Raw genomic sequence first — 18,601 nt, 5'->3', positions numbered from 1 at the left:
GAGAAGTGTCTATTCATGTCTTTCGCCTATTTCTTCACTGGATTATTTGTTTTTTGGATGTTGAGTTTGATAAGTTCTTTGTAGATTTTGGATACTAACCCTTTATCTGATAGGTAATTTGCAAATATCTTCTCCCATTCTGTCCATTGCCTTTGAGTTTTGCTGATTGTTTCCCTCGCTATCCAGAAGCTTTTTATTTTGATGAGGTCCCAATAGTTCATTTTTGCTTTTGTTTCCCTTGCCTCCAGAGATGTGTTGAGTAAGAACTTGCTGCAGCCAAGGTCAAAGAGGTTTTTGCCTGCTTTCTCCTCAAGGATTTTGATGGCTTCTTGTCTTACATTTAAGTCTTTCATCCATTTTGAGTTTATTTTTGTGAATGGTGTAAGAAAGTGGTCCAGGTTCATTTTTCTGCGTGTCGCTGTCCAGTTTTCCCAGCACCACTTGCTGAAGAGATTGTCTTTATTCCATTGGATATTCTTTCCTGCTTTGTCAAAGATTAGTTGGCCACACGTTTGTGGGTCCATTTCTGGGTTCTCTATTCTGTTCCATTGATCTGAGTGTCTGTTTTTGTACCAGTACCATACTGTCTTGATGATTACAGCTTTGCAATACAGCTTGAAGTCCAGGATGGAGATGCCTCCTGCCTTGGTTTTCTTTTTCAAGATTGCCTCGGCTATTCGGGGTCTTTTCTGGTTCCATACAAATTTTAGGATTGTTTGCTCTAGCTCTGTGAAGAATGCTGGTGTTATTTTGATAGGCATTGCATTGAATATGTAGATTGCTTTGGTAGTATTGACATTTTAACAATATTTGTTCTTCCTACCCAGGAGCATGGAATCTTTTTCCATTTTGTGTCTTCTTCAATTTATTTCATAAGCTTTCTATAGTTTTCAGTGTATAGATTTTTCACCTCTTTGGTTAGATTTATTGCTAGGTATTTTATGGTTTTTGGTGCAATTGTAAATGTGATCAATTCCTTTATTTCTCTTTCTGTTGCTTCATTATTGGTGTATAGGAATGCAACAGATTTCTGTGCATTGATTTTATATCCTGCAACTTTGCTGAATTCATGGTAAGTTTTAGCAGTTTTTTGATGGAATCTTTTGGGTTTTCCATATAGAGTATCATGTCATCTGTAAAGAGTGGAAGTTTGACCTCCTCCTGGCCGATTTGGATGCCTTTCATTTCTTTGTGTTGTCTGATTGCAGGGGCTAAGACTCCCAATACTATGTTGAATAACAGTGGCGAGAGCGGACATCCCAGTCTTTTTCCTGACCTTAGGGGGAAAGCTCTCAGTTTTTCCCCATTGAGGATGAAATTAGTGTTGGGTGTTTCACATATGGCTTTTGTGATCTCGAGGTATGATCCTTCTATCCCTACTTTCTTGAGGGTTTTTATCAAGAAAGGATGCTGTATTTTGTCAGATGCTTTCTCTGCATCTACTGAGAGGATCGTGTGGTTCTTGTCTTTTATTGATGTGATGAATCACATTGATTGTTTTGCAGATATTGAACCAGCCCTGTATCCCAGGGATAAATCCCACTTGGTCGTGGTGAATAATTTTTTTAATGTATTGTTGGATCTGGTTGGCTAATATGTTGTTGAGGATTTTTGCATCCATGTTCATCAGGGAAATTGGTCTATAGTTCTTCTCTTTAGTGGGGCCTCTGTCTGGTTTTGGGATCAAGGTAATCTTCATAGAAGGAGTTTGGAAGTTTTCCTTCCATTTCTAAGAGGGTTTATTTTTAAGGAGGGACATGCATGGTGAAAGGAAGAGGTGGGATATCCTGGAGAAGGGGCAGTTAGTGACGTGGGGTTCCTGAGGAGGCAGGAGGGGATGACACGGAGTTGGCCCTTGATTCTGTCAGAGTGGCCGGGGAGGAGAGCTGTGTTGTGGTGGAATGCTGGAAAGTTCTCCCTTTGCCGCTGTGTTCCCTGCAACGTGGGAGTGGTGCCCACAGCTGGTGGAGGGTGTGCAGGTGGGTGGGAAGGTCTTGGAGAAGGTTGGTAAAGAAATGCAGAGTTAAAGAGTGAGAAGCCTGGGGGGACTGCCTTGGGAGGAAGTTGGTGATCAGGGTCTGACAGGAGAGTCCATGGGACACTGCGAGAGCAAGGTAGGCAGTGTTGCCGGGGGGCGAGGATGGTGTGGACGCTCAACACGGGCTCTGAGGTCCCCGTGGCGGCCATGCCAGAGGAGGAGTCCATGGACAATGCGTGACCCAGCCCATTGTGTTCACAGTGAGAGCCTGAAAGTGGTGCACAAGGTCTCCCAGATTCTCATCTCGTGCTGCAACCTGCTGTCCCCTCACCCTTCACCCCCTTCCCCCAAACAGCCGTGGGCTCTCCACATCAGATATGGTTTCAAGGTCAGGGATGTTTGTCAGTGCAAAGACAGGCTGTTGCTTCCCAGTTCCTGCCGAGTGGCCAGAGGCTGGGGCAGCCAGAGCTGGGCTGGGTGGGCCAACGCTTGGGCAAGACTGTCTGCAAAACAGTGTTCCCAGGCTCATGGCCCCCTGTCTGCACCATCTTGCTCAGAGTCCAGGCACCACGTCCCCTGGTGGCCACCGTGGGCACTGTGCATGCCCTGCTCAGACCCACCAGTGCTCGGTGGGGCTTGGGCCACCCGTCCTGCCCCTGAGGTTACTGCTCCCAGTGACACTGGTGCAGCCAGAACACCACCAGGGGAAACCAAACCCTGTCCGGGCCTATTGGGAGGACTAGGCAACACACCGCGGCACTTAAAATGGATCATTTCTCTTTCTAGCTTAACTCAGGTGATCCGAAAGTTTGCCAAGCAGCTGGATGAGTGGCTAAAAGTGGCTCTCCATGACCTTCCAGAAAATTTGCGAAACATTAAGTTTGAATGTAAGTACTGACTTTGGGAGCTGAGGGAAGGGAGAACAACATTTTAGTGCCAAACGTTTTACATAGGTTGTTAACAAGATAATAACAACAACAGCTATCATTTACTGTTTACAAAGCACCAAGTATTAAGCCTAGCGCTTTTCCCGCATTAACTTACTCGATCCTCACAGGAGGTTTATTACAGGTGGCACCTTTCGCCTTTTGTGGAAAATAGAACAGGCTTAGAGAGGCGGTAAGTAGCAAAGGCAGGATTTGCTCCCGGGTCTGTCTGTGGACACCAAAGTTTCTGCTCATCACTGCCATCTCCTCTCATTAATCCTCATGCCTCCTCTGTGATGTAGGGAACAGTATCCCTATCCTGCAGATGAGGCTCCGAAAGGCAAAGAAACCTCCCCAAAGCCACACGGCCATGCAGCTGGTAAGAAGGGTCCAGAAGTCAAACTCAGGTCTGTCCGACCCCAAAATTCGGAGATTTCCCAGAATCCCCTGCCCCCAAGATGGTGGTAAGAGGGGACAGAAAACCGCTTCAGGGCTTCACATATTCAATTCTCTGCCTAATGAGAAAGCCAAATTAATATTTCTCCTACGGGGATTAGGACTGTGATTTTTTTTTTTTTTCTGCTAAGCATCACCAGCCCTTCTGTATCATTAGTTTTGCCTGAGAAAACTGGTCCTATTTCGCTTTCTCAATGTTTCTGTACTTGTGGGAAGACTCATGTGCTATTAAACAAAGATGACATGATTTTAAGCAAAACAAAGTTTTAAGATATGTTTCTTAAAGCACCATTTGAATACAGCTTGCCATTCTTGCCCGGAATAAGTGCCAGCAAGGAAAATGAAGGCGATCAAATTACCCTCTCTCTGCAGGCAAAGGGAGCCCTTTGAGACATGCTTTGAGGCCGCCTGCAGTGCCCATCACCTATTGATAAAGCCTGCTTTATTTCGCAGCCCTCAGTTCTTTTCTCTTCGTGAGCACTAAATTCCACATCACAAAGTTAAAGAAAAAGTAATTAAGGAGAAGGATTAACGATTGATCGGTCTGGAAAATTAGAAGTTCATCTGTGCCCCGAGCCCCCCCCCCACTCCATTCCTCCACCCCACGCCCTATTTTTCAAACCAAGCTGGCTCTGAGTACAAATTAGAATAATCCCAGGGAAATTTCTGTTTCTTGACCAGTTCAGAAATTAATGAGAAGAATGCCCTGCACCCGTTTTAATTGTGCTGACCAAACAAACCTGTTGAAAGTTGGCAGCCTGTAGTTCTGTTGGGCCCTCCACCTGCAGGTGCCTGCAGGAACCTGCTCTGCCCAGGGAACCTCGGGTGCACTTGGAGAATGTGCAAGGAGGGGAAACACACGCCATTCCAGACAGCTCTGCAGGAATGAAGACCTGGGACTGGGACGTGGCTTGCCTGCTGTCCTGAAATCTGCAGATTTAAGATCACCCCACTTCAAACCATCAGCTATATACTCTCTCTCTCTTTCTCTCTCTCTATATGTATATTATATATATACATATATATATATATATATATATATATATATATACACTATATCACTATAGTAAACAGGATCATCAAAACATGCAAATAGATCATGGAGATGATTTGATAAAAATGGCCGATTATAAATGCAAAGCCACATTCAAGGTGCAGCCCAGGATTTCATCCTAAAAGCGGCCCCTAGTGCCACACACCACTGAGGCTCAATCAGGTTTCCCTATTAGATATACTACTTTTACAGGGCCCTCTTCAAAGCTTCCACTCGATTCCAGCAATTATTTATGGGGAGAAGTGATGGAGCTTGCAATTAGCGAAATGAAAGACAAGTAAATAATTGCTTTTACTCACGGTTGATTGACACCACTATTTCTCACACCTGCCAGTGTGGCAGGCTGGTGACTTTGAAATATGTACCCCAAATATCGCCATTTTAGGGAATAGTTGTCCGCATGGGAGAACAAAGAATCAAATGCAGGGTTTTGCCAGTGGGTGCATAAAATGGGGTTGGACAGTGAGACAAATTTAGGGAAATAAGCTACTTTTTGAAATCTGTCCCTGGAAAATCCAGGGTGGGACCATACAGCATGCCAATATTTTAAGCTAATGCTTTTCTCTTGCAGTGTCGAGAAGGTTTTCCCAAATTCTGAGACGGCAGACATCACTGAATCATCTCTGCCAGGTATGTGTCCTGTGTCATGTGTTCTAATGACCACGAAGTCATTGCAAATGGGAGACAAATCATGAAAACAACTCCTGAGAGGATCTGTCAGGGTATGGCTGTTTAATAGTTTAATACAGTACAGTAGGTGCTTGATACACTCCTACTGTTACCTTTAATTTCTACTGATAAAGAATAAAAACATTAGGCAATCACTAAATAGTTGAGACTAATACACAAAATAATTTCTGATGTCAGTTGCCCCTTAACCCTTCAGACATATTCTCTGGTGCCCAAGCTTGCGTTTCCCTTCAGTAAATCGGGATTTCTCAGCCACCGTTGACATCTGAGACTGGATAATTCTTTGCTGTGGGGAGTCGTTTTGTGCAATGGAGATAATTTAGTAGCATCCCTGGCCTCTACCCGCACGCGAGTGCCCAGATGCCAAAAGCACCACCCACCCCCAGGTACCACCCTGGTTGTGACAGTCAGGAATGTCTCCAGACACTGCATCCCCCCAGTTGTGAGCCACAGAGAGAAATGATGCAAACAGATAAAGAGCATGATTTGTTTGTTACGTATGTGTCATTCAGAAGAGTTCAAAGCCTGTACACAGTATGTTAAGTATTTGCCCACTTTTATTTATTTTTTCCAGATTTTTGTTCTTTTTAGCACAGAAGTGACATATGCTCACTATAAAAAATTCAAAAATAACAAAAATGTGTACAATGAAATGTGGAAGAGCCCACTCTTAACTCCTTAGTTGTAACTTGATGGTATAAAACCTTGCGTTTGTACCTTAAGTTTGTACCTTAAGGAAGGGAGTCTTAGTCTATTAAGGCAGCCTGTAAACATTCATTAAAATATCAGTGATCTCAGGGGCACCTGGGTGGCTCAGCCAGTTAAGCTTCCGACTGGGTTCAGGTCATGATCTCACAATTCCATGGGTTCAAGCCCCGCATCCAGGCTCTCTGCTGTCAGCATGGAGCCTGCTTGGGATCCTCTGCCCGCCCCCATCCCCCGACCTCACTCTGCCCCTCCCCTGCTCATGCTCGCTCTCTCTCTCAAAAATAAACAAACATTAAATTTAAAAAGAAATATCAATGATCTTAAAGCAGAAGGGGCAAACTGGTGGCTGCAGATAGGCCCTCAGGTGGGTGGTTTACATGTGTTCCAAACTTGTTTTTACTTCCTTATTAAAAGTTGAAACTGGGAGATGATAGCAAAACAGCCCTAGCACCACATATCTGAGGTCAGGGATCAAGTGGATGGGCTGAGCTCCCCAGCAGGCACTGTGCTCCCTGTCAGCCCCACTTCCTCTCATACTTGGCTGGCCCACCTCACTCACATTGTCACTTGCCTGCCCTCTCTGTGTTGGGTTTGCCTCCTCTCCCTTATACTGCTTGTTCTGGGTTGGTGCCAGTTATTCAAGGTCAAGGTTGAAGGAAGGGCTTTCTGCTTAGAGTGGCCTGAAGGAAGCCTCCGGGCCGGGACCTCGAAAATACAAAACTACACCCACAAGCACTCACTCTTCCTGCCCTGCCCCTGGTGTAAATGGCACAGTGGGTGGTTTGAAAACCAGAGGGAAACGCTTCTGTGTTTCTGCTGCCTGGGAGAGAGGCCATACCTGGGCACTGTTCAGGATGGCGCAGAGGCTGACAGATTAGTGGGATTTGGGAGAGAAAACAAATATTGGCAAAATAGAAAAACACTGCCATATGTCCAAGGGTGTATGCCTTCTGGTTCTTTCCCCAGCTTGGAAGAGCTGGGCTTGGGATGTATCAGAGAACTAGGCATGGCTTTGGTGCCTCCCTCCTCAGCTCAGACAGTTTAGGAAAGCCTTTGACCCTTTAATGCACGCATAGGTAAAAACATCCATATCTGTACCTACAGCCATCTGCACACACCTGTGCACTCTCTCCACTTCCCACACAGACAGTGCATATTTTAATTCGTATGAATGCTACCTTTCCGTCTTCACAGGACAGCGCTCAGACACATTTCTGGATCGCCCAAAGGAACTGGGGCTGGTGATAGGAATGAAACACCATCGAACATCTTGACTAATATGCCAGCGAGCTTTCCTAAACACATACAAGTAACACTTAAACCCAGGCTCTAAATACCCAGGCCCTTTCAGATACACTAAGCAAGCAACTTGGCATTCCTAGCTCAACGGTTCATTCCACAAAGTCTTTTGAGTGCCTACTGTATGCCAGACACTGTGTTTAGTGATACTTGCCCTCAGCAGAAAAACAAAAACAAAAACATTTAAACAAAAACCAATTAAAAGTGATAAGTGTTATGAAGGAAACAAAGTGGAAATAGAGAGTAATGGAGCATGTAAGTCCAATTTAGATAGAGTGAGTGCTTAGAGAAGGCCTGTCCGTGGGTGTGACATTTCAGTTGTGACGTGATGGCAGGGTGAGAGAAGAAACCTCTAGCTGGCAGGGATGCCATGTGCCACGGCCCTGATGTGTCCCTGCCTCACCACAAAGAGAACAGATCCAAATAACAGCAGCTCCTTTATTGAGTTCTTACCCCCTAAACTGTGCCCTTTGCAAACATTATCTCAGGGAAGGTTCCCTGGTGGTCTAGTGGTTAGGATTTGATGCTCTCTCAAACGTTATCTTAAGGAGTCCTCAAACGGCACCCCTCCTTAAGAGGCAGACATTAGGACATCTCCATTTTATAGATCAGGAAACGGAGATGAATCTGTTAGCCTGCCCCAAATCAGTCAGTTGGTTAGCAGCAAGGCCAGGATTTGAACTAAGTATATTTTAGTCCAGAATACCAGACCGTTACATTTAGTTGTTTTGATTATCATTAGAGACTAACCCAACTCATATATTCATATAGTTTAGGCCTCTGACCTTCAAAGAGTTCTGCAGTGATTTAAGTAGGAGTTTACTTGTCCTTGGACAGTTTGGGGGTAAAAGGGGTTGTCAGTATTTACCTTTGTCTGGAAATTCACAAGCATTAAGAGACTTTTAATGTCCATTGTGTATTGGAAATCTTTTGTTTTCCATTTTATAAAGACATTTTTTTAAAATATGCAGGTGAAGGAGATGATTCTGGAAATGTTTCTTTACTTTTATCAGTATTGTTCCAACTCGGTGGTTCCAAATATTGTTCCAACTTGCAAATTTAAGTTTTCCAGTCATGAGGGTTTGCTGAGGAAACCACAGGTTAAGCCTGTGCTGGAGCATGTGCGTGCATGCACCTGCGCGTGCACATACACACACACACACACACCACATACATATTAATAAGCAACTGAGTCTTAAGGTGTTGTCTCCCTTTCCTTCCCTCTCAGTTATTCATACTTGTTTTCATCACTATAGTTACCTAAAAACCAAAAAGCAAAAATAGAAAGCCAGACCATAAACTGCTTCAGAATGCATTCATATGAAAAACACACGTTGTAAAATTTGGGGGATTAAAGCTACCATGGGCCCACGGGTAGCAGGTCCATTCCCAGGTCTGAGCCCGTTGCTTCTCAGGCACTAGAGACACATCATTAAGCACAGAGCTCCCATCCCACAGGCTTACATCAGAAGGCTGACAGATCTCTGGGCTTCATCCCATTGTTCCCCAGGGGTCAAGACCAAAGGGACTGGGAACAGCAGGGTTTGGTCTAGCCTAGGCCACCCTGGAGTAATGTTTTATAAAGATGAGAAAAGAGAGCCACAAGGGAAAAGAGTGTATGGGTCTTCTGAGTTATGGGCTTATCTGCTGATTTCCTGAAATTGAGTTTTCCTTAGTTAATTTCAAAGTAGTTTGCAAAATACCATACTCAGATTCATTAAAAAGGAAGTAACATGCAGGGGTTTTAACCTAACAACCCATGAGCTAATGAGTTGATTGGATTGGATTATAGGCATCTCGGACAGTAATCCACAGTGCAGACATCACATTCCAAATGCTGGAAGACTGGAGGAACGTGGATCTCAACAGCATCACCAAGCAAACCCTCTACACCATGGAAGACTCCCGCGACGAGCACCGGAAACTCATCATCCAGTGTAAGATGTTCCACCAAGGATTGTGTCTTTTCTGGTTTTGTTTTTAAAAGAAAGAAAGAAAGAAAATGTATCTTGGTAAATATTTAAGTGAGAGTCCCACCCTGTCCTTCCCCCTAGGATCCCTTCCCTCTTATTGTTCCTGTTAAATGGGTCAGCCCAGATGGGAGGGCTAATTGATTTAAAAGGACGTGTGTCAACATTGCTGGGGAAAAGGGGGCCTGGTCCAGTTGGGCAGCACACAGTGTTATGCAAAAGGCTCCGGATGTGACCCTTCGGTGCCAGAAATAGTTCCATAGGTGGCATACAAAAATGAGAACAAAAGCTTGTTGTCTGTCTGAGTGTATGTCAGCCTGGAGGCAGACAGGCTGCCTGTTTTTCAGCAGAGGGTCAGTCAGCCCACCTATTGGCAGGTGAACCTTTCAATCACAGTAAATGTTGGAGAAGGAATGGATGGTGGTTTACCTCTGTGCATATATGTTCACGTCCCTGTGGACCAAGACTGGAGGAATACCGCTCCTCGTGTTCTCTGGATAAGGTCAGGTTGGTTGTTCTTAGTAGTGGAGGACTTGAGGAGGCCAGAGACCATGACCGCTGTCAGCACATCTCTGCTGTTCCTCAAACGCCCCCACAGCCTGCTGCCCAGGGCATCCTGCACCCGGCCGCCCCAGATGGGGGCCTACTGGCAACTTCCTCAGTGCTCAGCCTTCCTTTCTCATGCCTCTGGAGGAGAGGAGTATGGAACGGTGAGTCCACACTCCTCCCACCAGCTCTCAGGAAGGTGGGTGCTGAGTATGGCTGGAGGTGGGGGGGATGTGACAGCTGGGGTGCTCTTACCTTCCGAGTGGGGTGAGGCCCCAGATCCTGACAGTACATTATTCAGGAAGCTGCACAGTGGCTGTATCCCGAGAAGGGGGGTCTGTTCTCCCAAGAGCCCCAGGCCCCTCAGATTTCCTGTATATGCCTTCTGTATGTCCTCTTGAGGGAACCTTCTTCAGCCAGCCTAAGCATGTGGCGTTTATAAACAAGGAAGTTCCTCTTAGGGGCCTCTTTCCCACTGAGCCCTTTCCAAAAGCACCTGGAACAGCTGAAACCTGAACCCCTTGGACCTTCCCTAGGGCTTCTTCCCCAGAGCTCCATGGACACTGTCCCATCTTCCACAGCAGCCCCCAGCCTGCTTTCCCCTGGTAAGAGCTTTAGAGATGCTCCCGAAAATAATGACTGAGCTCACGGACTGCCTAGTCTGTGTCAGACCTACCACACTCGGGATCTCATTAATTCTCTGCATCAGCCCATGGGGAGGATACCCACCACCCCCGTTTTACAGAGGACCAGACTCAGTCCCAGAGAGTGGTCAGCCTCACCCCAGGCGACAGGGCTGCGCTCAAACCTGCGTGTCACCACCACGTACTGGTGTTGCCCACTGGGAAGAGCAGAGGAGACAAAATGATGAGATATGGGCAAGTCCCAGAAGCTGCAGGGTCTTTCCAAGTTCTTGCGATCATGCCTCCTGTTCTGTTTGTCCCTATTGCCCGCTACAAGGCCAATGGAAAGCACTGGTGTCTGCCCCCTAACAGCACTAGCCGTACCCCTGATGGCTGTGTCCCCAGGGTCTCGTCCCAGGCCAGCCATGGACAGGTGCCAGTAATGTCTATGCAGGGCCAAACAGAGGAGCAGAAACCCAGAATGATACGACTCCCAACAGCATGAGACCCTGCTGTCTTCCCCACTCAGCACCTTTTGTGGAGGAAAACAAAGGGGAAATGCACAGGGGAAAGTCACCATCACTTGCTTTGGGGACCAGGCTCTGAGCCTTTGCTGGAGCCCCTCGGATGTTACTGCAGCATCTCCAAGAAGGAACTTTGGGGAGTTTTCTCTTCAAGTTCTCTTAGGCCCGGGATCGAACGGTACCTTTTACACCCATGATCATACTCTTCTTCTAATGGAAGGGGGTGACGAGGTTCAGTCCACCCAGCTGGTTCTTGCTGAATGCCTGTCCTGGGCCAGGCACTGTGTTAGAAGCTGGACAAAAAGCAGTGAATAATATGGATACTGCCCTTCCCATGTAGAGCTTAGAGCTAATGGCCAATCAGAAATCAAACAAGTGATTTACGAATGGTTGAACGTTTCCAAAGAGGACATGCCATATGATGCAGTGCCTGGAACAGGGGGGATTGAGCAAGGGCATCAGCCCTCAAGGCAGGTGGCCTGGCACACAAGCGTCATCCTGCAGCGCCCACCAGACAGCTGAGAAGTAAGTTCCTGAACACAGCTGTGTGCTGCACCAATGGTGTGTGTGCATCGACCTTTCCTTACAGCTAGTTGTCAAACCTACACATCCCTGCTTTAGGGGGGTTTCCATCACCTCTGTGAATCAGGCCCTGCCTGGGAAGGCTCCCCTTAATTCACAAGTGCACATCAGGACTTGGGCAGACTGATGAGAATAACTGTGATAAGAGCAGACAGTCAGAGTGCCCAGCAGACCTTGATTCAAACCCTGGCTCCAGTGTACTGTGACCCTGGCTTCCAAGTCTCTGACACGGGGACAATGTGGAGGGATTAAATGGGGCAGCATGCGCACCGTGTGGGTGCCTGGCACACAGTGTGGAGCCGGTACAGTGCCAGGGTTAGGAGGCGAGCGTCGAGTCAGGCTGTGTTTGAAACCTGCCTCTCCTCTTTGCTAGCTGTGAGACCTTCAGAAAGTCACTCACCTCCGAGTGCCTCCACTTCCTCATCTGTAAAATGGGAAGTAGAAATCATACCTGCCTTCTCGGGTTGTTCATCCGTTCATTCAACAAACATTTGAGCAACTGCTGTATCACATTCTCGAGGTTGCTGTAGGTGGGGTGAGAGTGTCCGTGTCACTAGGGAAGTGCCTGGCACACAGCAAGAACCCCGTAAATGTCAGCCGCAAGCATTTGCCTCACCACCTGCGAGGTGACAGTGCTATCGGGAGAACGGGAACATCAGGGAAGTCAGAGGCATGGGCTCCAGTCCCTCTCTGGCCGCCCTCACTTACCATTTGCCTTTGAGGGGTCACTGAATCTCGTTGGGACATAGCTTCCTCGTCCATAAGAGGACGCAGATACCAATTCAGCGGACTTCTCATTCAGCCCCTTCTCGTTCTAAACTGTCTGGATCTCCTGGCCCCGGCAGCTGACCTCCGTGGCAGTCCTCAGCTCGGGAAAACAGAATGCATTGGCCAGGCCCACAGAATGGGACGACAGAAACCGCCCAGGCAAATTTAAAACTCTAGAAACATGTGGGTCTGAATGCATGGTTTGGTTTACTGAGCTCCACGTGTGTAAAAAAAAAAAAAACCAAACCACAGAAACGGCAATCAGAAGAGATGTTCCAAACCACAGCAGTGTTTCTGTTTTCTGCTGACTTCACCAATTACACAGCCCTTCCAGACTCAGTTACCTGACATGCAGCTGAAGACAGGCTATATCAGTGGTACAATGGTCCTCCTGTTACTAGTGCAGAAACTAAGGGCGTGGAGATTGTCTCCTTTACGCTGTGAACAATGAGTAAGCATCTGCTACATGCCAAGCTCCGAGAGGCTGGTTAGAGCTATTTGCCCAACGTAGCTGTGGTTCAGAAGCCCTATCATGAGGCAGAGAGCAAGGGAGCTGCGATGTCTGTGCCCATTCGTGCAAGGAAGCACGTCCTGGATAATGGCTGTGTGAGGCTAGGGACGGCCTCAGCTAAGAAAGAGGTCGGACAGAGAGCTGGCATGGGAGACACCCCCGCCCTCACAGCCGTAACACAGCATCAGTGATGCAGTAAAGGTGGAATACGGATAATAAAATGCCGTGGAAGCACAGAGGATGAGCGATCAGTTCTGCTGGCGAGGGGCCCGGGGAGGGGAAAAAGGATGTCACAAGAAGGGCCATTTCGGCTGGGCTGGGCCCTGAGGAACCAGACGGTCCGAGCGAAGGGAACTGCCTGAGAAAAGCAGGGTTTGTCGGGGGGAACGCAAGCTATCCGTGGTAGCCGGGCTTTCCGGTGTTCACAGGCTGCGAAGATGAGCCTGGAAAGGTAAGTCGGGGCGTGATTTCTGAAGTCTGAGTGCTCCGTTGAGGCTGGAGTTTTGTTTTTATTCAGTTTTATTCCTTTGATCTTTTAAGCTGTGGCTCTGTGTAGACACAGCTGCAGTGACGTGTGGGGGCTCTCCTTTGTTTGACAGTGTACCAGGAGTTTGACCACCTCCTGGAGGAGCAGTCTCCCATCGAGTCCTACATCGAGTGGCTAGACACCATGGTGGACCGGTGTGTTGTGAAGGTTGGTAAGCTGGAGCGGGAGGAGCAGCCCCGGCACTGCCCCCCAACACTCACCTTCGTGGCACTTGGGAGATGCAGAGCCCCGCACTGAGCTGTCTGAGCGTTCCTCAGCAGCCACGGAGCCCTGGGGTTCTGAGCAGAGGCCTGGGCCCCCTCCGGAGGCGGGGGTTGCAGGAGGCAGGACCCTGAGTCTCCTTCCCCTGATTCAGCCAGGTCAGCGTCTCTCTTTCATCTGCGGTGTAAACTGGGTCCCGACATCAGCTTTCATTTTCTAAAGTGAATTTTTGCTGGTAGAAACAGAAAGTCAAAAAGCCATTGTTCCATAGCATTGAACTTGGAGATCCATAAGCCTTCCTATCATTTTTCAGACAGACAGTCATAAAGGAAAGGTTGAATTGACCCCTGTTTAAGCCGTTCACTTTCTTGTAGGTGGCTGCCAAGAGACAAGGGTCCCTGAAGAAAGTGGCCCAGCAGTTCCTCCTGATGTGGTCCTGTTTCGGCACCAGGGTGATCCGGGACATGACCTTGCATAGTGCCCCCAGCTTTGGTAAGGCCGCCCCAGCCCTCCTCATATCCAAACCCTGTTTCTCTGGGTTTCATGCGTGAAGTCCACCTCTCCAGAACCAGCCGTGATCTCACTTCCTGTCCCTGGGCCCACAAGGACATCACCCTGAAATGTGTGTGTTCTGGAAGGACACATCATCATCAGGACTTCCGGGGAGAAAGATGGCATTGCGTGCTAAAAAGCATGCAAATTGGAAAATGCAGTTTCTCACACAGAGAGTACTATCTGAGCTTAAAGAGGAGTAGATAGCACTGTTTGTGCACCCCCGTTGCCGGGTGTCCCCAGTGAATCCTGCTTCCGGGGACTATTTTGCAGAATTCCACTGTGTGCACTTCCCAAGACTGGGAAGCAGAAGAAGCCTCTGAGTTTGAACATTTGCACATGGCTCGATTGACGCTCCAGCAGTGGGGAGAGTGGCTAAAGCTTCTTTAACAGTGTGCGCCAGTCGGATCCCTAGAAGGGGACTTTTACGTTCTTTTTCCCTTGGGTCCTCCTCACCTCCCTACCCAAGTACACACCTGCTGCTTCCATTGTAAACGGGCCTGGAAATCTCTGCCCAGGGGCACTTATCATGGTCTGCGGGCAGGAACCTAACACCAACTTGGGGTGATTGCTATGCTGCATTGTGGGACCTGGTTTTCTACTTGTCACTGGAAAGAATGGATGATGCATTGGGTCCAGGTCATCATTAGCAAAGTGAAGGGAAACTTTAAGGCATCGTCCAGACATTTGAAATCTCAAAGTGCTTTGGCCTCCCATTTCTAGGCATTTCAGCAAAGGGCTGTTGGTACGTTTTTCTGGGTAATTGCGTCTTGCTCACTATTTTACTTTGCAAGCAGAGATGTGGTTTCATTTTTCATTATCTCCAATTAAGCCAATCAGCTCTGGGTTTCACTCTGGGTTTAATTTGACACTTTTCCATCCAGCTTTTTATGGTCTTGTCACCATTTTCCAGTTGTGCTATACAACGGAGCGAGTATGTAGTGAAACAAAGGCGGCACTATTTTTTCTAAACAGCTCTGTCCATGAAAGACTGTGTTTCCCCAGTTGGAGAAGTGTTTTGTTGTAGATTTCTTTAATCTCTGCACTGGGAAGTTCTCTGCGCTGGCCTGCACCATGGCTACAGATGGGGGTCGTCCTCTCTGAGCCGCGGATGGAAGTGCTCTGGTGGCTGCTACCTGGGCAGTGCCCTCAAGCATGGCGTTTTGATGACTTCCAGCTCGGCCTACTTAGTGTTAGCACATGTTACCTCTGGTTCTGGGAAAATCACTTGTGCGTAACTGCTTTCAGTTAGGCGAATGTTTGAAAAATATTTGAGATTTTTTTCATTGCTTCAAAATCAAAGAATCAACAGGATCGCACCTGTCGATATACATACATAACACACATCCACAAAGCCAGCATCCCTTTTCGCTTTGTCCCTTATTCTTCAGTTTGCTGGGTCTTAAACTGATTATGTATATTACTGAGTACCCTTCATTCAACAGGGAAAGTAATTCACTTGGCAGTATTCTTTGAAATTCATTGGTTCATATTAAGTTAATGTGACAAAGGAAGTTGGGGCAGTAGAACAGTTAGGGTTCTACGAAAGGGTTGCATTTATCACTAAGAAAAACTTGAAGTGTGTTTATTTCTCTTTGAACCACGCGCTATTTGGGGACACACCGGAAACTCAGACAAATGGCAGAAATGGTCACAAATCTCTTAGGAAAGAAAAGACGGAGATAGTAACCCAATTTCACTTTTACAGTATTTTCCAAGCCTAAGTGGGTTGAAATAATACCTGTTTCCAAGTCCATTTAGCAAACTGTCTGCAACGGTCCTGCTCATCCGACTCATTGTTGGGTTTTGCAGCTTGGGTGACGGACAAGTTGAAAGAATTTGCGGCAGACAAAAGCCCAGCTCCCCCTTTCTGCCTGTATATGTCAAAGACACAGTTGGTGGTTGTGTTTGGGTCATGTGTTCCCTGTATAAAAACAGCTAATTAGGAAAAAGAGCCCTCTGTTCACGGGCCCCCTCCCCCAACCACAGGGGCCAGCTCCATCTATCTTATAACTCCCACACGATCCTTGCCGCCGTGAATGGCGCGGGCTGACCACTACGTGACGGTGGGGATTGTCACCATGACCCTGGCGGGTCTCTACCACCTCTTCCCAGAACGGCCTCTTTCAAAGGTAGTTGACTCCTTTCTTCTCCTTAATTCCTTTTCACTCTTTTCTTCCTAATTCCTTCTCGCTGAAAGAGCCTATGCTGTGAACCAAAGTAGCCAGACGTTCTTTCTTTGCTGTAAGCAGCAGTTTCTAGCAAAATTAGACCGCAAAGGTAGACCGGCAGGCAATGAACTTTGAATCCTAATGGAGCTGAGGAAAATAGGGTTTCTACTTTTAAAACACACACATGCCCTGTGTTTTCCATTTGCTGCTGTGATTTCAGTTCATAGGACACCTGGACCCCAAGCCAGTGCAGGTGCCTTTACCGTCTCACTCTGGGTTTTCACCAAATGCCTCTGATTTCACTGTTAGGAACATCTGGAAGAACAGTAGTTCCTGGAAGGACTGGGGCATCAAACGGTTTGAAAAGCGGCCCTGTGTTTGCCAGCCAAGGGGGCAGGACTGCAGACTGCCCAAGTGTTCGTTCACCTGCTTGTGCACTTGTCTGCTGGCTTAGCGTCACAGCTCACCCGCTTGGGGAGGTCATACAGGAGCAGCCCTGTCAGAGATTGGCTCTCACACCAGGTGGCCACGACCGAGCCTTCCAGGCTGCTTCTCCAGGCTTAGAGGGCCGGGCCCGGCTTTCTTACCCAGAACCTGCCAAATGTTGCCCATGTCAGCCAGGCCCCCACCAAGCACTAGGAGGCAGGAATTACTTTTCCTGTATTCGGGGGAAGCAGACCAGAGAGGACACGGGACTTGCCCACGCACGCACCACAGACTCTGCTGGGCACCGCCCCGCCCCGAAGCTTTTCCATGCTAGAGCTCCTGTTCTTTCTGCTAAGCCACCACCTCATCTAACTTTCTTCTGTTTAATAGTACTCATAAAAACAAGGTAACATTTATCGAGGGCCTAGTATGCACCAGACATAATATTGGGCATGTTTTCATTTAATTCTTGCAACAACCTGTGAGGCCTGAGGTAGAGCGTAGAGCAAAGGCAGGATAATGACGCTCGGTGAAACAGACATCTAGGAGGCACATGCCGCTCTTGGCTTCTCCCGTTAACTCTGCAAGGCAGATAATAAGAGGTGGAAAGGAAGCTTGGAGAATTTTCTCGCCCGAGATCAGTATGGCAAGGGAGCAAGGGGCCAGAGCTCTGCTTCAAAATCAGATCTGCCTGGCCACAAAACCCACGCTTCTTCAGTTACCACAACTCACACAAACGCCCTGGGCTCAGACGCATTGCACCAGAAGTCTGGACAAATTTGTTTAATCCTCCCTGGTGGACTTTTAAAAATCCATATTGATAGATGTAAAATATTTTTTGAAGCTATGAGAGAACAGAACAATAACTAGTCTATCATGAGTAAGAAGGGACTCCAGAAATAATATCTTTCAACTGTTCAGAATAAAGAACTGTCAACCATTATTCAAGAGTGAGGGCAAAGTAAAGACCTAGTCAGTTCTACAAAGACTAAGAAAATCTGGCCCCATAGAACATCACTTTAAAAAGCACTGAAAGGATGCATTTCAGCAAGAAGAAAAATAAAGCCATAGCTAAGGTCTGGGCAACAGAAACAACCATGTTTTAGTTATTGTTGTTGTGTGACAAATTACCCCGAAGCATAGTGGCTTAAAACAGTCCTTTTGTTATGCTTACGGATTCTGGTGGGTCAGGAATTTGGACACAGCACAGCAAGGATGGCTTGTCTCTGCTTTATGACCTCTGACCTCATCTCTACTCTGCACCTCACATGGGAACACTCAAGGACAGTAGGGCATCAACAGCTAGAGGCTAGAATCATCTGGAGGCTTCTTCCCTCACATACATGTCTGTGCTTGGGTTTGGATGACTTCAAGATAGGACTGCGATCAGGATGCCTTTGATGGCCACTTCATGTGGCTCAGTGTCCACACCACATGGTGGCCCCTGAACAGTTAAAACTTCTCACATCGCGGCTCACTGTTCCAGGGGGGGACCACGTCGCCTTTTATGACCCAGTCCCCAAAGTTAAAGTGTCCCTTCCCCCCCCACACAGTGTTGGTCAAAGGAGTCACAAACCTACCAAGATGGAAGCGGGTCACATAGACACCCCCCCCCTTCTCCAGGGAAGGAAGGTCAAACAATTTGGAGGCCTTATTTTAAGATGAGAGAAATTCTTAAATTTGTAAGCACATTTAATTACTGATTATAATTTAAAAAATAATTTTTGTGTGTTTAAAAATTGTCAAAGCAAGTTTTAGGCTACAATGTAACATGAGATGGTGAGAAGAGAATCTCCAAAGACCAGTTAAAGCATAAAGGTTTTTGTCTCGGAATATTAAATAACTTTAGACTTCGCTGAAAAAAAAGTAGTTTGGACTTTAAAAATGTATGGGATATATGTTAATAAATTAAGAATCATCACTAAGTAATTAAAATTCGCCAAGGAAAGTGGAAAATTATGAAAAGAGATGGCAAGATAAAAGAAGCATAGATAAAAGACGGTAAACAAAAACATAAAATTAGATTGCTAGAAATAAGATCAAATAATCATCACAGTAGATGAAAAAGC

General features: G+C 47.0%; 1 protein-coding gene across 4 annotated transcripts in view; it reads left to right on the top strand.

The window, feature by feature from the left end:
* RFX4 (regulatory factor X4) overlaps nucleotides 1-18,601 on the top strand; it is a 164,730-nt gene that overhangs the window by 114,627 nt on the left and 31,502 nt on the right. For all 4 annotated transcript variants that reach the window (XM_040490998.1, XM_040490997.1, XM_040490999.1 and 1 more), the window contains 5 exons: nucleotides 2,765-2,865; nucleotides 4,986-5,044; nucleotides 8,904-9,048; nucleotides 13,235-13,329; nucleotides 13,758-13,875. In XM_040490998.1, the coding sequence (XP_040346932.1) occupies nucleotides 2,765-2,865; nucleotides 4,986-5,044; nucleotides 8,904-9,048; nucleotides 13,235-13,329; nucleotides 13,758-13,875 (518 nt within the window). The remainder of the gene's footprint in view (nucleotides 1-2,764; nucleotides 2,866-4,985; nucleotides 5,045-8,903; nucleotides 9,049-13,234; nucleotides 13,330-13,757; nucleotides 13,876-18,601) is intronic.

This window comes from Herpailurus yagouaroundi, unplaced genomic scaffold, assembly GCF_014898765.1.
Source record: "Herpailurus yagouaroundi ecotype Mexico unplaced genomic scaffold, PumYag 182, whole genome shotgun sequence".
Taxonomy (NCBI): domain Eukaryota; kingdom Metazoa; phylum Chordata; class Mammalia; order Carnivora; family Felidae; genus Herpailurus; species Herpailurus yagouaroundi.
The sequence above is the reverse complement of the archived record's forward strand: the minus strand, read 5'-3'. Positions and strand labels throughout refer to the sequence as shown.